Below are 19,660 nucleotides of genomic sequence, written 5' to 3' on the forward strand. Positions count from 1 at the left end.
TTTTTTTTTAATTCATAGCATGCCATCAGTAACAGTTAGAATAATTAGTAATAATCAAGTAATAATAGTGAATGTGGAATGTTAATTTGAAAAACACATGTAATGAAATAAATATTTAATTAATATATATAAAAATAACCAAATTATCGACTTTATTGTCATTATAATGACAATGTTGGAAAAAATTTTACATTCAGAGTAAAACTGTTTATCTGTACTTTTAAGAAATATAAATGGAGTATTCTAGTTATTAAATAGAAAAATCTTTTAAGTGTTCTACTTAAAATAGAAAAATCTTGTGTTACTTAAATAAAAAAAGTATAATTATTATGTATAATCAATTATACGTTGTTTTTTTTTTCCATAATGGATCACTTTAGTTCATTTTTTTTTTTGGCAAGTTCTTTCGTTTCTTGCTGATTTGTTGTTTTTCAGCTTTTCTTTTTTGCCAGTAATTTCTAAGGGTTTCAGATCTTCTTGCCCTTTGTTGTTCAGAGTACACCCGGCTTATTGTTTTCCTGGATTTTGATAGGAATCTTGTTTCTTTATTTTTTAATTTCTCATAGTTTCCGGTTTTCGTTTTTAGGTTTTCATGGGTTATGTCTAATTCCTCCATGTATTTCTGTACTTCATGTAACCGTTCGGTCTGCTTTTCGTTCTTGTTTTATTTTCTTCCATTCTTACTGTTTTCAAGAACGGAAGCGAGGAAGAAAAAAGATGGGTTAGAAAAATCAAACTCAAGTTTGAAAATTACAAGGTGACGGCTTGGGAAAGAAATGGATGGAACAGAGGTGGTGTAAGGAACCTGTCACCAGGCAAAACACCAGATGAGGATAATTATTTCTCGGAAATTATACAAAGAAATATTAAAAAATAAATAAAATCAAGATAAAGTGATTTCATTAAAATTATCATATATTCTTTTTCGTAAATAATAATACTATTTTTGTGTAAGTAACAACAATTTTTATTAGTTTGATTGGCGTTCCTTTCTATTCTATACCGATCTCATAGTTTCAGTATACATTCCACATCTGCAATTAATAATTTAATGAATTCTAGTCTTTGTATAACACTACACTTTTTACACTCTAAATACTGCAGGCAATTCTAAAAGGACTTCACACCTATAAAAGCATACAAAAATTTATTGAGATAACTTACACATTCAGCTGCATTTTCATTTCATAGAAAAAAAATCAAGTTTGTCACCTAACATTCACTTTGGTTCGATATGGCCACTATTTGTAATGCGACATACATTCCATCTGAAATCGATTTCATTCCAGACCGTAGTCAACAAGTTGGACGTTACCTCTGCAGCTGCGGCGATAATTCGAAGTCTTAGGTCAAAGATCGGCAGGCAAAGATGATACATAAAACCCCACAAAAAGAAATCTAGCGGGGTCAAATCTGAGGAGTACGTTAGACCTGCAATTGGACCTTCACGACCAATTCACCAACCAGGGAATCGAGTATCAAGAAAATCTCGGACTACTAGGCGGTAGTACATGGCTCTCATCTTGCTGGTAATAATGGTGATCGTCTTGGTCGTCATCGTCTAACTGAGGAATTAGAAAACTTTGAAGCATGTCCAGATAAACGATACCGTTATGGTTTGTCTCCTGGAAGAAGAACGGGTTAAGACCGAATCCGGGCTTCTGGAGTGGGGGAACTAGGGACAGCATAGCTGGGCCTGGTGACTCCGCTCTGGAGGTTAGAGGCAGGGTAAAAAATCAAGATCCAACTCGTGAGCCGAGCTGTCATGAAGTAGCTGTCATGCTTGAAGGCACCTTCCGGGTCTGTGTTACGCTTAATCATGGGTCTGGCCCCGGGAGGGGAGTTGGTAAGGTGGAGGTTTAGTTGCTAGGGTGCAGGTATACATACGTTGATTGGTTTTCAATTAACCACACATCTCAGGAATGGTCGAACTGAAACTGTACAAGACTTATATATACTTCATTTACACTCATACATATGATCCTCATTTATCCTCTGAATTATCGTTCAGGTATTAACCTGAACAGCAATTCCCGCAGGCTAAACAGGAAAAAGAAATAAAGGTATACATACGCACATTAACAAGATTTGCGGAAACTGTTAGCGAGTGCAACACTCTGTTCGTAAATGGGATTCCTCCCCTCATCAGGAAAAAAGTGCAATTGTTTACATAATATCCTGTAAACAGTTGTTTGTGGAATGCCAGTCTAGCGTGACGCATGTTGAGTTGATTTCTTCAAACTTCGTGCAAAGCTTTCTCCGAGTTTTTCCATAGTAGCTTCATAGTAGTGTCTATCCTGATGATTTTGTTTGTTCAACAGAACAACCAGTCCCAACGAAGGTTTAGTGCCAAGAATAAATTGCACGCCTACTATGAGGCTCCTTAATGTACTCCCTGTGAAAATTATGTTGAACTGCAGTTTCTGACTGCAAATTGTGAAACCAAACCATACAGCACTGTATCGTGAAACCACACATCCGCACTAGTAAATTTATCCGTTTAACAAAACTGTTGACAGCGCTGGTAGCTGAATTGGGTACTGTTGAACTAAGTGAGTAAAAACTTGATGAGTTTTGCTATGAAATGATACCTCTACTGAATCTGTAAGTTATTTAAATAAATAATACAAGGTAATTCATTAAGTTAATACTAAATTAATCAATTCAGATGTTTTATTAACATGGCTTACCAACCGACCTAGTTTGTCTTTTAAAAATATCCTGCTACAAATTTCCCTCCTCTTTATAAAATGATCTCTTCGTTTCACCTACTATAATCCATCTAATAATCTAAATTTATAATAAAATAATTAAAAGAATAATAATAAGTTTAGGAATAGAATAATAAATAATAAAATTCTCTTATAACACCATCCAAAATTTATTTGCTTATATTTTTCTCATTTTCCTACTGACAGTGTTTTTACGCTATATAAATATTTAAAAAAAGTATTTTCATTTCCTAAATCTAAATTTTATATCAATCGATTTCTTTTTTTTATAAACATCCTCTTAGCTTTTTTATCGAAGTAGAAATTAATGATATATTATAAATGAACAGACCGTTGTAGTAATGCTTATTTCGCATATCCAAGTCAAGTCAACTTACAACTATAGATAAATATCAGTGTTAATTCCAAGTCAGCCATTAATACAATATGGTTTTCAAAAGTTTCAAAAGTTATTTTGATAGGGCATCCCTGTGAATCTGATGAATCGGATGTCAATTTGATGTTACGACAATGAATTATAGTAACGTTACTTTCAGTTTCTAAAGTTTACATATTAATATAAGTTTTACTAACCCAAATATATATCATTCATCAAGCAGTTTTGTTTATTTAATTTTAAGTAAAAATTAGAATTTTTAAAATTACTTTAATTCAATTAAGCATCCATATTTTATATTAACATATGATATAGTTTTCTAATCATATTTCTATCAGCACTTGACATTTTCAAATTCCTAATAGTATAAAATAAAGATTTAGCAGCTACATTTTCTTTATACGTGTACCTTCGTATGACAATGTATAAAATGCTTTGTTTGTTTCAAAAAGATTACATTAGTTTGTAATCTAAAGTAGAAATGATACTAGTAAAAACTGCTTTCACCAATTATTATGATTACGTATTAATACATATGTATATCTAATTTAGTCTGAATATAAAATGATTAGGTGTAGAAGTATAGGGACCAGTAGCGGCTCGCATATAAGCACCGCAGAACTGCAGCACTTCCTATTTCCACTTGATATTATCGATAAAATTTAATATAATGAGTCTTTTCTTTAATTCTTACTTTATACTTGTACAATATACAATGCTTAAGCTTAATGTCGATAGAGGCACTTTATCCCCCACTTTATGAAAAATATATAAAAGTCTTTGTATGGAACTGTGCGCTTAACAGCTCCAGCACCATAGGAAGCTATACGTGAGGCTGCGAGGGAAAGATAGCACTGTCGCTCTCGCAGTTCCAACCCTGGCGTGCTGGTGGAAGGTAGTTTTGTTTTTACTCCGCGTGTCTATGGAATGTTCCTTATTCATTCCCTTTTCTAGTTTAGTCGGTGGAAGGAATATGAAAGTGGTTTAGTCGTTTTTTCAGCAGTGATCAGAAGATGGCGGAAAGTAAGGGCTCTTTGACAAATCTGTGCAAAAAAACGCTGGAAGGACAAAAGAGAAGGAAATTAGTAAAAACTAATTACGTATTTGTTTCTGTGTACATAGAAATTTAAATTAAGCACCACTGGACTATAGTGTTTTTAAGCGGACATTTTATTAAGTTATTATCTAATAATACTAAAAAATATTATATGTATTGACATTTTGTAATTAATTTCGAATACGGTTTTTAAGCACAATGTGTTTAAAGTTACACATACTATATTAGCTTAAAAACCGTATACCATATTCTTGAATGCGATATAGAATTTGATTATTATCTTGCTTCCGGCTACTCTGATTCAATTTTTCGATTGTTTCATTTAACAAAAACTTTAACCATGGTCTTGAAATTTTCTGAAGCAGCACCCCCACTAATTTTAGCTACGAGCCGCCACTGCAGCTCCAGCCGAGCGACTCCATCGCTCGGCTTTTGACATTGCAGTCAGCTAACCGCTGAGTGATTCATAGGATTAGGGATCTTCCCACTAAATTCCAACAGCTTAAGTGAAAGTAGATATGTGGATAAGGGACAGGGTATTTTATAGTCTTTAAGGTTAGAAATTCCTCGTAAATGCGGAAGAATCACATAGTTAGTCAACAGTATTGGAATGCAAAAGGCAAGCAGGAGACCACTGAATTAAAGTTTCAGATAGAAATTTTAAAAAAATCACATGATACGTCTATGTTCAATGTAAAATCATCCGGAGTTTCTACTCAGGAATCGTCCATGGAGTTTCTATTGAGTAGAAATGCTGCGACAGATCTGATGCTCACTTTCCAGTAGCGGTTGACAATATCAAAATAATGAGGATGGTAGCCAGTGTAATAGCCAACAATCTATAATTGTCAGGAAATAAGAAAAAGAAGAAATAAATTACAAAAAAATAGATAGTCTGTAAAAACTCTTTTCTCTGTATTTGGGATAAAAATCCACTTATATATATTATTAGTATTAAAAACCTAAAAGTTACGCAGTACGTGATATTGTGCTTATAATCTATTTTCCCTTTTGAAATTTTTTCTGGAACAAATATTTTATGAATGTTTCTTATGATGATATTTAAATTTAAAAATAATCTAAAAAATATATTTTCCCTATACATTTACAGAAAAATTACATTCAAAAATGATTTTCTCTAAAAATATAAAACAATCGATGTAAAATTTAATAATCACAAGATGCAAAATTAAAATATTTTTATTTAACAGTTTAATCTTTTAATATATTAACTTAAAAGGCTTATAATGTGTAACCGTTAGCATGATCCTAAAACTAAGGGAAATTCAATAATAACCCAATTTCTGATCCAAATAGAATGTAACATGTAAATTATGTATGAAATTATTTCTCTTAACAGTTCACAGTTAAAAAAAAACTTTCAAAAAAGCATTTAACTGGATTTTTGTTGTAAATAAGGGTGCGATTTTTTAAATTTAAGTATACTAATAAATAAACGTTTCTTAAAGGTTTTTAAGTGATTTAAAAATTTTCAATAGATTACTTATTTAATTTTATACCATTAATTTTTCTGACAGATAAGATATTTAATCATTATTAAAATTAAATAAAAAATATACTGTTTTGTTTAAAGCAATGGTGGTTTATATAAGTAGATTTACAAAAATCATTTCTAATATTATAAAAACATTGAGTTTTATTTTTTTAAAGATTAAATGTCCAAATAGCTCAATACTTTTTTAAACCAATATGAAAACATTAATAATTTTAATATCGTTAATCATGAACATTATGTTCATGAAATTATTATATGTTTTTCAATGAAGCAGCCATTGCAGTGTAATGCATACACTTCTTCATTGAAAAATTAAAAAAAAAAAATGAATTGACATTTATTTAAAAACAAAATTATTAAAATCAAAGTAGTTATAACCATTTTTGATTTTATTAAAATAGTTTTTAAACAAATATTAACTTTTATAAAATCAGAATAAAGTTTTATTATTTTAAATAGAATTGTTTTAAACAAATGTATTACTAATATTTCAAAAATAATTCATAAAATGTAATATACCATTTTTTCCAAACATAGAACATGAAATTAAAGATTAACTAAACTTAATTGCAGTAATATGCAGATAAAGTTTGTCCAAGGATTACTTATTTTTGTTTAATCAAATACAAAATTAAAAAAAATATATATATGATTTCTACTATGACAAAATCGTAGATCATTTTTTTCTTAACTTTAGTATACTTTGGCTAACGAAGTAAGAAATTAAATATGAGGTACAGTAATTTTGTAAAAAATAAGTAATAATACAAATTATAAAGAACCCTGAATTTTTTTTTGACCCGTTCAACATTAATACTTTGTACAAGCCGAACTGGAATGCGGAGTGTAGTGTTTGTATTCCGCTCTTCGACCTTCAAAATTTAAGGACACTCATAGCCATATGCTCTACTAGCTTATAAATTATGCATAATTTCACTTCATTTATAATTATTTATTCTTATTGTAGTTATGAATAATCTGTCATGCAAAACGAATGATAATAAACTATTATATATTTTTTTTATTTTTTACTTTTTAGACCATAATGGATCACTTTTAATCACCAAGTTCTTTCTTTTCTTACTGATTTGTTGTTTTTCAGCTTTTCTTTTTTGCCAGTAATTTCTAAGGGTTTCAGATCTTCTTGGCCTTTCTTGTTCAGAGTACACCCGGCTTATTGTTTTCTTGGTATTCCATTATTATTTCTTTGTAATATAAATGAATAAAATGAACAGTATTTTTACTGGGTGACGAAATTTTAATTTGTACATACCCATACTAAATATGCATATGTTAGAATCTAAAGATAAATATTACAATTGTGCTAAGAAGGAAATACAGTAAATGATAACTACAGGAATATTTTTATATTCATTCTTTTGCATGAAGTAGAAAAACAGTAAAAAAATCAGATTTATGAAAGGCAAAATTCAGCCTAATGAAATTAAAATCTTATGAATAATATTGTGAATAACAATAAGAGAAAGCAATAGAGACTCAAGATTTGGAAAGCGGACATTAGTTTCAAACCATCAACGCTTTGAATGGAATGAGAGCAGTGACAAAAGCTGTCTTTGAGTTGTAAATAGATAAAAGTGAATTAGTAGTAACTACAAAGAAATGATACATTACAGAGTGTTATGAAGAGAGTAATGATATTAACAATATTTTTTATGGGGAATTATGAAAAAACATACAAAAATGAGGGCTCTTGTTTCATAACCCAAAATTAACTGGGTATAAAAAAAGATTATAGACAATTTACAAAAAATAATGGATCATTTAATTAAGAAAAGGAAAAGGTGCAAGGAATCAATTAGGCTAATAAGGAGTAATAAAAAGAGGTAAAGGAATATGTTTATGTTTTATTGTTATGAAAAAAGCATTTAAGTGTGTCAAAAATAACTAGTACATTGGAAAGATAGAATATTAATTAAAGAACTGTACCAGAATCAGAAAGTAACTACAAAAATAAAAATGTAAAAGAATTAATGGTTTGTTCTAGTAAGGTATTGTCTACTCTTAATCTTGTTTAATATGTACATTGAAGATATGATAAAAAATACACTCAAGAATATAAAGAGATCAGCTTTGGTGGAAGGAATATGATTAGTATAAGGGTTCAGTTAAAAAGAAGCAAAGGATATTCAACAAATAACTTCAAAAGTAGAAAAAATAATAACAGAATAGAATTTGAAAATGACTGTTATGAGAACTAAAGTAATGATGATAGGAAATAAGTCAATGAATATCTATGCAAAATAAGGAAGAATTGAACAAATACTTTAGAATCATGTTAACAGAAGAAACAAATGAAAAGTTAATTAAAACCAGAATAGTAGTAGCTAAGTAAGTTTCAATCAATATAAACAATTAATCATCATGAAATAAATTGAAACAGGCTTGAAAAATTATTTTGTGAAATGTCATCTTGTTATTACTGATTGATCCAAAGCACTATTTATATCAGTAGAAAATGCAAAGAAAAGAGAATGAAAACAGTAAAAATTTTAGAAAATTTAAAAGATAATGTATGTTCTCTGGAACTCAAAAGTTTAGCTAGAAATAGACAGAGATGGGCAAGTGACCTGCATTAGAGCAAATAACAGGTAGTAATCTGCCTCAGATTGTTTTAATGATGACAAGAATAATAAAAATTTCAGAATAACCAAACAAAATTATTTGATTTTAGATTCATTTCAGTAAACAGGGAGAGGGAAGTATGATGTATGTAGCTAAATTATTGAGAAAATGAATACTAATTTAGTGATTATTTTTAATATTTTTATTCTGATTCGTAGTAACAGATTACATCTATACATTCTACACAGTCAGTCTGTTGTCTGGTTTGATAGAGAAAGATGTTACTAATTTTTAAGAATAAATAACTACCTTTTTCAGAAAAGATTGAACATTAATAAATGCAATGTGGTTTATTTCGTCAGGATGAGTAGATATGCTACTTCATGGATAAAAAAGGAACTGCCCCAGTGTTTGCCTGGATGAATCAAGGGAAACAGTGGTAAAACCTTGATCAGAGCAACACCATTGAATGCGGAATTAATTATAAAATAAAAATAAATGAGATTAAAATTTCTATTAATTATCTAAAATATAAAACTATGAAAGTTAAGGTAAATAAATGAAAATAATAAATATGTTAAAATAAATAGAAAATAATCACTATTCAGAAGGGGTTAATGAAAAAAATTATTTTAGTGCATATTTTATAAACATGTTAAACAAGTTGCAGAGAATTAAGGGATTTTTATAAGTATTATTTAAAAATTCATCTGCAGATTTCTGTTTCTCTAAAAGAATTTTTTTTAAATAATTGATGAGAAAGTATTTTAAATGGTAAGGTTATTTATTAAAAATATCATTAAAAGCATCATAAAAAGCCTCTTTCTCATAAGCTGAAGTATTGTATAACAGAAAAACACTGTTGTCTGACTTCAGAAAGGTGAATATTGTTAATTTTTTTAAAGAAAAAGTGGCTACTCTTTTTAGAAAAGTTGGCATATTAATTTTTAAACTCAAGGATATGTTAAGATTTTTCATTTTCTAAATATTGCTCTACAAGATTCATACTTGTAAGCGCCATAAATAATGATTTGACAATCTATTTTTGAATTCTGAAAACTCATTCTGCCTTTTTGCCACCCAAAATGTTAACATTTTTTAATGTTTACTTCATATGGGAATATATATATATATATCAATAATGATGATGACAAGCTTATTGTTTTTTTAATGCCCAGCAAAAAAATTATTAGAATCAAAACATGAAGAAAGAAATGACTGTTGCAAATCTTAAGGCTGAAAGTTTCAAAAATTAACAAGTTGAATCTCTTGCATCTTAATAATTCCTTACGTCTGTGATGTCTCAGAGAGTAGAAAAATATATGATGTGTTAGAAAACAAGTTATTTTCTTTTTACGTAGAAATACAATTATAGAAGTTCTTATTTGAAGTATTATTCAGTTCCTTCATTAGTAGTGTTCAACGTGGATAAGTGATAACTGGTGTTGTCAATTATAATACTAATGTTACCACAAAGGTTTTTCAATTAACATGTCAGTAAGAGATGTAAAGCATAACTAAACTCCAGCAAAATAAGGAGGTGTGAATATTACACCGGCTATATATGTGTTGACATCGTAATGGGTACATCAACATTTCTGAACATTTTAACTTCAAGTTATGTGTAACAAAATAAAAACATTTTAGCAATGAATGACAGAAGGGATAGTCATTGATCTTACGTCTGTGGAGAACTCATATTGAATCAATGAATACAACACTGCTTCTTGTTGAAAAATATGTAGGTAATAACAATGTAGAAACATAACTGATGAAAATATTAAGTGGAAGGTGAATAAGTATGAAACAGTACAGTGTTTTACCAGAAACATTTTGTAGCTATTGTATGGATTCTTCATCAGTGGTTTTGCAGATGACAGTGATACTATATCCACTTCCCTGGAAGTGGTTAAGTTCAGTTTAAGGCTAAATAGTATATGCAATAATATGTGTTTACTAAATTATTGAGAGAATCTCTCTCAATTCTAGGATGCTAAGGCTTGAATGAGATAAATAAAAAATTTGCTTGTTGTTGTACTTAGAATATATTGAGCTATTGTGCTTATATTTGTATTATAACTATGTGTTTTGTTAGTTTGTCAAATGTTCTGTATTTTGTTTGTTGTTTTGAAAGCTACACAGTAATTTTTTTTCTTAAAAATATTTGTAATTTGCATGAATTTAATGACTTAAACTGCAAAACAACAAAATTATTTACAAAATATACTGCACAGACTGCTCTTAATAATAAATTGGACAGAGAGGATAGACATTAATATAGAGAAAATATGATGTACAACTAGAGACTATTGAAAATCACTCTGTAGAAATTGGAAATATAAAGTAAGATATTGACTACAATAAGTAAATTTTACATATACTGCAAGAAAACACAAGCTCACCAAACTTGAACATTATGAAATGTACTAAATTAAACAAATACAAAATAAAACATTCACAACTAAATCAATAAACACAACACAGATAAAATAGTTTTATACTATTTGACTGCAAGAGGTATCTAACTAGTTTGAGACAGGCTAATAACATCTCTGATAAAGAAGCTACATAATAAATCTGAAAATATCTTTTACAATTCAATGAATTTATAAATTTTTTTTTGTAAATTTTTACTGCCTGTAGATTTCCTGTACATTTCCATTACGGAAATGTAGTATTTTTATGGAAATGTAATTATCCATACGATGTTCTGAATCTAAAGTTCTTATAAATTTCTATGTTGTGTGTAATGAAAGAAACATATTTTCACACAAAAATTGAATACATTAGTAAATTTCTCAATAAAAACAAAAATGCATAAAAATATATTTACTAGAAAAGGAAATGCAATATAAAAAAAATCACCATGAACTTTATACATTTGAACAAAATAAATACACAAAAAAGTGCAACCACCTGAAACACTTAAGAATGTATATGGAAAAATGTTTTCCTACCTCTCCAGAACTCCACCAGCAATCTCACCTATAAGCTAAGCTAGCTTGATTTGCCTGTAGTTAGAACAATAGCCCAAAAATATAATTCATGGTAATCCTGAAAATTTTAAACACATAAAAGTTTAGAAAGTGAAAGATACAAGTTTTTTAAAATAAAATGTATGCATATATTTTTGTTTTATGTGTAAAAAATACAATTAATTCATGCATGTTTGATACTCTAATCTTAATTTTTTATCCTCTTTTTTTATAGCGGAGGCAGTGTTACCACTACAGCTACTGTAACAGTATTTCTTCTACCTTTTCTATCATGGTTCCTATTCACTTCATTTCCTTTCTCATTTTTTTTCATGATTTTTGGAATAGCATTGATGCTTTTAAATTCTATTAAAGATAATTAACATATCTCTCCATAAAACATAATAAATAAAAAATTAACATAAAAATAATTTGACTTAGAATTATTAGAAAAACATTTATTTTGCTGTAAATAATACCAAAATATTAAAAATATAACTATTTTTACTTTGTTTCTTACATTTTTATACTTTATTAAAATATTGTTTTAAACATGTTAATAAATTTAATTGAATTAACATTTTAGTTTTTTAGAGATTTATTACATTTTGTGATACAATGTGATATGAAATAATTTTATAATTTTTATTTTTGTTATATGAGATATTTTACTCCAAACATAGTTTAATCATTTGTAACTACCATTCTTGTATAAAAACAAATTCTTAATACATGCACATAGTCACCAATAGATAAAATTAAATATGAAAACACAGTACTAATTAATTTACTTATTCTTTCTATAACACATACCATGTAATTTGTTAGAAACAAGTGATTTTTTTTTTCTTTTAGGAATGTTCTTCCTTTTATGTACACATATATTTTCCATTAGTTAATGAATAAAGATAACATTTTATGTGTTTACCATGTAACTAGTAGCAAATTTACTACAATTAACAATGTATTTAACCTTCATTTATGGTGTAATTATAAGAAAAAATTAATTTTACTCACCAAACAGTTTTGTGAACTGATGTATTTCCATAACAGTATATCAGATTTTAATGTAATAGGATCTGTAAATAAATATGCATGATTAATAAAATATCGCTGACTAACAAATTATATAAGCATAGCATGAATCTAATTTCTGGCAGTAGAGGGAATTTTTGCTATAATAATAATTATTATATATATATTTATTTGTGCATATTTTATAATATTAGACTATCATTTATTTAAATATTGTAATATTTTAAAATATATAGAATATTTTCAAAGAAAATAACCTGCATTAGGAAGGCAATCAATCCAAGTTTATAATCAGAACATTATATTTAAGTAATGTACAATTTGTATTTAGTAAAGTAATTTTGTACTGCTGCAAAAATATATATTAAATTCATTACAATTAAAAAAGATATTAGATTCATTAATTAGTATCATAATTAGTTTTAACTTTCATGAAGCAGTAATTCATTTTAAACAGTTCAAAACAATTTTTTAAAACAATGTAATTTAAAAATTTTTCTTATTTATTATTACTGTGATGTCAATATTATGATTGGGAATACTGATTTTCTAGAAAAAAAAGATTCACTCTCTTATGTAAGTGCAATATTACTGCAAATTTATCTTGTCCCAGAACATGCAAATTTTTCTATGTGGATTTTTTTTTATGATAAATATTTGTTTTACTTATCCATTTATGGGATTAATAAATGCTACAAAGAAAAACATGAATTCTTTTGTAAAACTTCTGCAATGTAGTGATTTGAATTGGTGACTACTTCCACAATGTAGTGATTAGTGATTTGAATAAGCTTTGTTCATAATAGAAGCATTGTAATGTGAATTGAGCAAAATAAATTTTTCTGTTAAAGTTATCAATAAATGTTGGAATTAACAGTACATACATAACATGTAACAGTTGACATGCTAACAATTAAATCTTTGAAAAATAGGTATGTAAAAATAGGAAACCTATTTGAAAAATAGGTATTTATTTTACTTAAATTTAAAAAAGATAACTTACACATCAGTATATAATGATCTTAATTAATGATCAAAATGATCTTAATAAGTGATCTTAATTTAAATTAACGGGTTTTTAGTAATATTTTTTAATTCCAAAGCAATAACATTAGAAAATTTTACATGTAAAATAAGACAGTGCATGCAAACATTGAATAAGGTTTACTTAATAGTGAATAGACTATAAATTTTTGATAACTAAAACAAACATAACATTTAAAAAAATATTTACACATAAATACAAAAATATTTGTTTTTTTTAAAGCAGGAGATCAATAAAAATATCCTTATATAAGGTTAAATTAAGTAAAAATCAATTTTAGAATGCAATACCAGCACTTAAAAAGAAATCTTAAAATTTTGTGTATGTAAGCTCGTTAGTCCAAAGATTAGGTTTTATCTATCTAATGTTTATCACCTAAAACACAAAGCCTAGATAGTATAGCAATAGAGAAGTGTCCTCTCGGTCAAGACACTATGGGATAATTACCAGTTAGTTCCTTTCACTCATTATTAATGATTCATATATTGTCCAGATAAAAATAAACAACAAAGAAAGTAATTTATACCCATAAAGTTCTGACTGAAATCATAACCCAGAAAATTTATGGATATAGTGAGATAAAAGAAATAACAATTTAAAAATAAAATAACTGCTATTTTTCCAACTACTTTTTTAATCAAAAGTAATAACTTTATTTAATATTTTAGACTTGAGTAAAAAATACAACTTAACAATGCAGTAATGTAAAAAGATGAAAATAATTTTTAGGAAGAATGAATAGAAAGTAACTAAAATTAAAAAAAAAAAAAATTGTAATCAGAATTTTTGTTTGTTTAAATAAATTCAAGAAGTGTTGTGTTATTAGATGGGCAATTGAATAAGTGAATGGTACTATATATAAAAAAAAAAAAATGATTGTGACAGCAAAAGAAACAATCATAGAATCTGTTTTTTTTTTTTTAATTATTTGAGTCCTAAAAATTACCCACAAAGTTTATTCATAATTGTTAATAAATGCAGGAGAAACATAAACTATAAAATCTAGTAGAAAAAGGCACCAGTTATGGCACAAAAATAGATATTTAACTAGCATATTTAATTTACAGCAGTTTAAATAATTTTTCTTAAAAAATACAGCTAACTGCTTTTGAATAAGATTTATAAATAAAGAAATATTGCAACACTGATACGATATTAGAAAGATTGCATTTCTTAATTTTCAGTATATCAAACGGTAAGAGATAATATTCAGATATAATTTTACACATGCAATTTAAATTTTTCATATAATTTTGTAGTTACCTAGTATAAAAACTATCCCTTAACTGCTGGTGAACTTTTTTTATTCATTTTTTCAATACTTTATGGGATTCTGATCAATTAAAAGTATTACTACATCTAACCAAAATGCAGTTACTTCAATAAAATATAACAAAATTCTGACAATTTGAATTATAAAGACTAAAAAATTGTACCAACAATAATGTAAAAAACCAAGAAATTAAAATTACTGTATTTAAAAATACAGTAATTATAAAAATTAATAATTGATATGAATATAATTTATAAATTTTAATTTAAAAAAATCAAATTCTCATTCAGATTTAATTTATACAATTATTAATTTTCTATACTGTATTCATCAAGTTATTTATATTAATTTCAAATCTGATTTCAAAAGGAGTCAAAGATAAGACTTCTACATTACTTTTAAACTTAAAGAGAGGTATATGAGACAATACTGTGTTCCCACGATTTGTCCAGTAGTCGCACAACGTGGATTAATTACACTAAACTACTAATTTCATGGACATAATAATTATCATTATTTGCTTTTTATCAGCAACTGATACAGAATTTGAGGAAATATAGACAGATTATTTTCTTCAAAAATCTAAGGAAAGCACTTCTAATAAAGAAACAATTTTCTGTTTTTATTCTCCACTTGCTCAGTATAGGCAAGTAATTTTTTAAATCTCTATTTTAGAGTTCACACAATACTATACATTAAAATTTTTTAATTAAATAAATAAACATTTTTAAATAGATCTTTTTCTTACAGTCTCAAATTACACTGTGGTATATTATTATTATATGTTATTTTTAGATTACTAACATTATTAAATTGATCATAACCATCAACCAATAAATATAATGAATTTTTGTAGTAACTAATTCAATATTATAAATATTAAACAGAAACAAATAAGCAGCAAAACTAACAGATATAAAAATTTACCCATTTTAAAATAATTATAATAGTAACATAATGTTTGATGAACAAGCTTCATCAATGAAAAATAACTTAAACAAAACCAGTTGTTAAAGATAGATGAATATTAAATGTAAACATCTATGTTAGTAAAAAAAAGAGAAAAAAAGTGTAGATAAAACTAGTTGCTATGCAAAGAAAAAGTGATAAAAGTTTGTGTGGAGTTTGACAGACTCCATATAAGCAGTTAAGGATTAATAGCTATAAAGAACAAGAAGTCTAATCGGCTTAAAAAAAATTATTTAGTTTCTATCATTTAAATTAAGGTTTTAATCTTGATATAATTTAAATACTTATAAAAATATAAAACTGGAACAGTTCTGTAAATACAGTATAAAAAATATCAATTTGCAGAAATGTAAGAGTTGCTGGCTTCAATGAAATGGAGGTATGTAAGCATATATTCTGTATATATTTATCCTTTTTCTAATTACACATTATTAAGTAGATAAAATAACTATAGTTATTGCTGCTTAAAATACAAAATTAAATCTGTATTTGCATATATTAAATATGAGTTGCATATAAATAACGAGTTCAGTTTCCATCAAGGTTTTTGTAACTCAAAAACATGTTTGCAATATTCAAGTATATGGCATACTAATGTTTTTAAATAACATTTTGCATGAATTTAGTAACAATCCTCTGTTGTTTACTTCAGATTATGAAAAATACTTTTTCTCATTCAGTTTTCAAATAGCATCAGTAGCATATGAACTACTTAGTTGTTCAATATGTTCTGTACATATGCTACTCAGTAGCAAATGAACAAAAAATGACTTTTTTTTTATTTGTATAATATGCAGGAAATCTAATGCTGGTTTTCTTCTTTATTCTGGGTCTGCATCCTTGATATAGAGTAGTATACCTGTAGCTTATTATGTGTATATAGAACTGGAGGATGTGTTTTTAATTAAAAGAAAAAAAATTGTTTAATTAAAAGGATATGTTTAATTTGAAATAAATTATTTAGGGATAATATCAAGGAACCATTAATATTAAAATATAACTGGTTTGCAGAGGCCTTGAACTATCAACCTTGTAATGTAGGAGGCTATCCTTATGTACAGTTCAGAAGCAAGAAATGCTGATATGTGCATCAGTCCAATATTCAGAGCAGAAAAATTAAGTATATGACTTAAAAGTTATAAAAATATGGTAATAAAAGGTCCAGTAGGATGATGCTACTTAATAAATAATTAATTCTCTTTATAAAAATAATTTAATAAACTGCAAAAATAATTTTGCATTTTGATAAAATGCAAAAATAGTGATCATGGAAATATTGGAATCAAGAACATGCTTTTTGCATGACTGCTCAAAAAGGATATAATGTATTTAGGGTATATGTATGTCTGTTCCACTGTAGCAGGTCAACAGTTGAACCGATTTAGATGTATGACCTCATGTTGAAATCCTTACATCACCGGGAATGTCATAGGCTATATAATTTTTTTCATACATTTATGTTTAATTAAAAGATTGAAAAAAAATTATACTACATACACAATTGTCACCCGCATACTTTTTAAAATGAGTAATTATCCTATATTAAAAGCAGTGTTTGTCGCTATGTGTTTTTTTTGGCAGTTATGTTTTTTTAATTTTTAATATTAATTTTTTGTTTAGTAATTAAGTTTTAAGGAATGAGTAATCAAAAAATATATTTTAAACACACATATGCCACAATATCTCATTTAGACGCATTAATTTTCATGAGAGATATTTCAATAAAACAAAAATTACTCAAAGAACGGGATAATTCTTTCTAGATATTTCCAATGTAATTTCACTAGTCAACTGTGAAAAAGAATTGTATTATACAGTCTAAATAATGTAATTAAAAGGTTTATCAAATAAATGCGACTAACACTTAACATAAAACAAATTTTACTATAATCTCATCAGTATAAAATCTGATGTGATTAACAGTGAAAAATAAAACTAAAATAAGAACAGGATTTTCTGGTTTACATATTATTATATAAAAAAATATTATATTTCAAATTTTTATAACAATCATTAATGATCATAAAAGTGATCACTAATGATTTATCTAACCTAAATGTTATTGTACATGAGTTAAGCTATCTCAGGAGACATAAGGATACAATTACCCCAGTAAACTTTTAGGTGATGCTAATATACATTCACTGCAAAAGACTAATGGTTTGTAACGGTCATTTGATTATACTATCAAAAGAATTAAAAAAAAATCATTTCTGGCTACGAACCTGTAATGAATTAGAAACTTAAACTTTTTATTAAAACCAAGTAACAATAATCTGTGATTTATGAACTGTGCCTTAATAGTACTTGCCTAACAAAATTATTTCTTTCAATAATTATGTCATAATTTTTAAATATTTCAATGTCTTAATGCAATAAGTATTATGTTTAGCATCCACATACGCAAAAGAAAACAGTATTTCATGTTTTAACAAGATGAAGACTATAAAATAATTATAATATTTAGTTAATACCTTTTCTTCTTTTTCTCTTCTCATTAACTACCACAGTGTTGAGAAAGCCTGTATCCCTTAAATTCTAGTCTATTCTGAAGTTTATTCTACCACTTTGAATCGCCCAATATATCTTCCATGTGAGAGATCACAACTGCTTGGTGGTGGGACTGCCTCCAAGTCTGCTTAACGCAATTTCTAGCATTCCCTATTATGCTGGTTCTTCCTGGGATGTTTTATATATTTTGAAACGATTAAACACAGTTTTACATAATGCTTGAGACTACTGTATAATTCAAAGAATCACATTATTTAATATTGAAACAATGTTTCTGTCACTCTGAATAATTTAATAAAAGAATCATTTCATGGAGATGAAATAAAAAAATCATTTTTGACAAAACAAGTTATTGCATTATTCTTAATGTTATATAATTTTTTATGATTACCCACCCATCCTTGCCTCTAACCTTTGTCCTGGTCCAGACAGCGGGAACAGCAACTGGAGGAGTTACACCAGGGACAAATCATGGAGCTGAACGAACGTCATCAAAAAGAAATAACTCTTTGGCGAAACAACGCAGAAGAACTACAGAAGAAGGTTGCAGAATTAATTAAAAAGTAAGTGTATATATATATATATATATATATATATATATATAAATAAGAACTATTATTTTTCTTCACATTAAATTACCAACATATTTTTACATTAGGTGCTCATTATATTCATAGGTTTAAAAATATTTTTTATCAAAATAAAGTGAATTTTTTCATAAACTCATTAACTGAATGGATGTCAAAATATGTCTCCCACTATTCGAAAGACTTTTTCTTTTCTTTCCCTGAGTAACAAGGAATGAAGATTCCAAACATGTTTTAAATACACATTCCTACAGTGTTAAGTATTTATATAAAAATAATATACATGAATACTACATAGAAGTCATTTTTATAACTTAAATATTTTGTCTTATTGCTTAGTATACCATTCACCATTCCTTGCATTTGCACTCTGATACCTATTTATCTCAGCATCAAAGTCCATCTCTTTTTCATCTTTTTTCTCTTTTTCTTCTTTGAAGATCACAAATATTCAAAAAAACATTGTAGACTATAATGTTCTCTTATGTGGGCTAGAATTCATTCTTTATAAATATATTAAATAATGAACATATTTTTTTTTATTCAAGAATTGTTTTAAGAGATTTCAGTTATTTTTTTTAAATTTATTTTGATTCTATCCTTGTTTACTTGTAAATATTTATCTGTAAAATGTTTTCAACAGTTCAAGAATATAAGTAGAAGAGAGTGTAGAGAGAAAGAGCTCAGTTTCAGGGCAGATAAATTCAATGATAAATCTATACTAGCAGATAGATCTATTAGTGAAGCACTTTTAAGATGGGTATTTATGAAGATCTGGCAATGCACTTCCTAATTATAAAGAACATATGTAATAGAGTTCACGGAGGGAAAGAATAGATGTTGGAAAATAGAGAGGAAAGTGGCAAAAGAATTTTTAAAAAGGATTAAGGAGGTTTATAAGGCAAGTATAAGCTATGTAAAGGTAGAAGGTATAAGTAAAGGAAAAGTAGGATAAATAGAAGAGCTTGAATCATGAAAGTATATTCTCACCATTGTTTTTA

At 27.1% G+C, this 19,660-nt stretch overlaps 1 protein-coding gene across 11 annotated transcripts in view; it reads left to right on the top strand.

Moving 5' to 3' along the window:
* LOC142324914 (uncharacterized) overlaps window positions 1-19,660 on the top strand; it is a 188,173-nt gene that overhangs the window by 164,751 nt on the left and 3,762 nt on the right. For 3 of the 11 annotated variants that reach the window (XM_075366041.1, XM_075366044.1, XM_075366043.1), the window contains exons 14-15: window positions 15,907-15,940; window positions 18,505-18,635. In XM_075366041.1, coding sequence (XP_075222156.1) covers window positions 15,907-15,940; window positions 18,505-18,635 — 165 coding nt within the window. Of the gene's footprint in view, window positions 1-11,474; window positions 11,644-15,906; window positions 15,941-18,500; window positions 18,636-19,660 lie in introns of those variants that run through there. The other 8 variants (XM_075366049.1, XM_075366051.1, XM_075366042.1 and 5 more) reach the window with 4 other exon arrangements.

This window comes from Lycorma delicatula, chromosome 5 (genome assembly GCF_047948215.1).
Source record: "Lycorma delicatula isolate Av1 chromosome 5, ASM4794821v1, whole genome shotgun sequence".
Classification (NCBI taxonomy): Eukaryota; Metazoa; Arthropoda; class Insecta; order Hemiptera; family Fulgoridae; genus Lycorma; species Lycorma delicatula.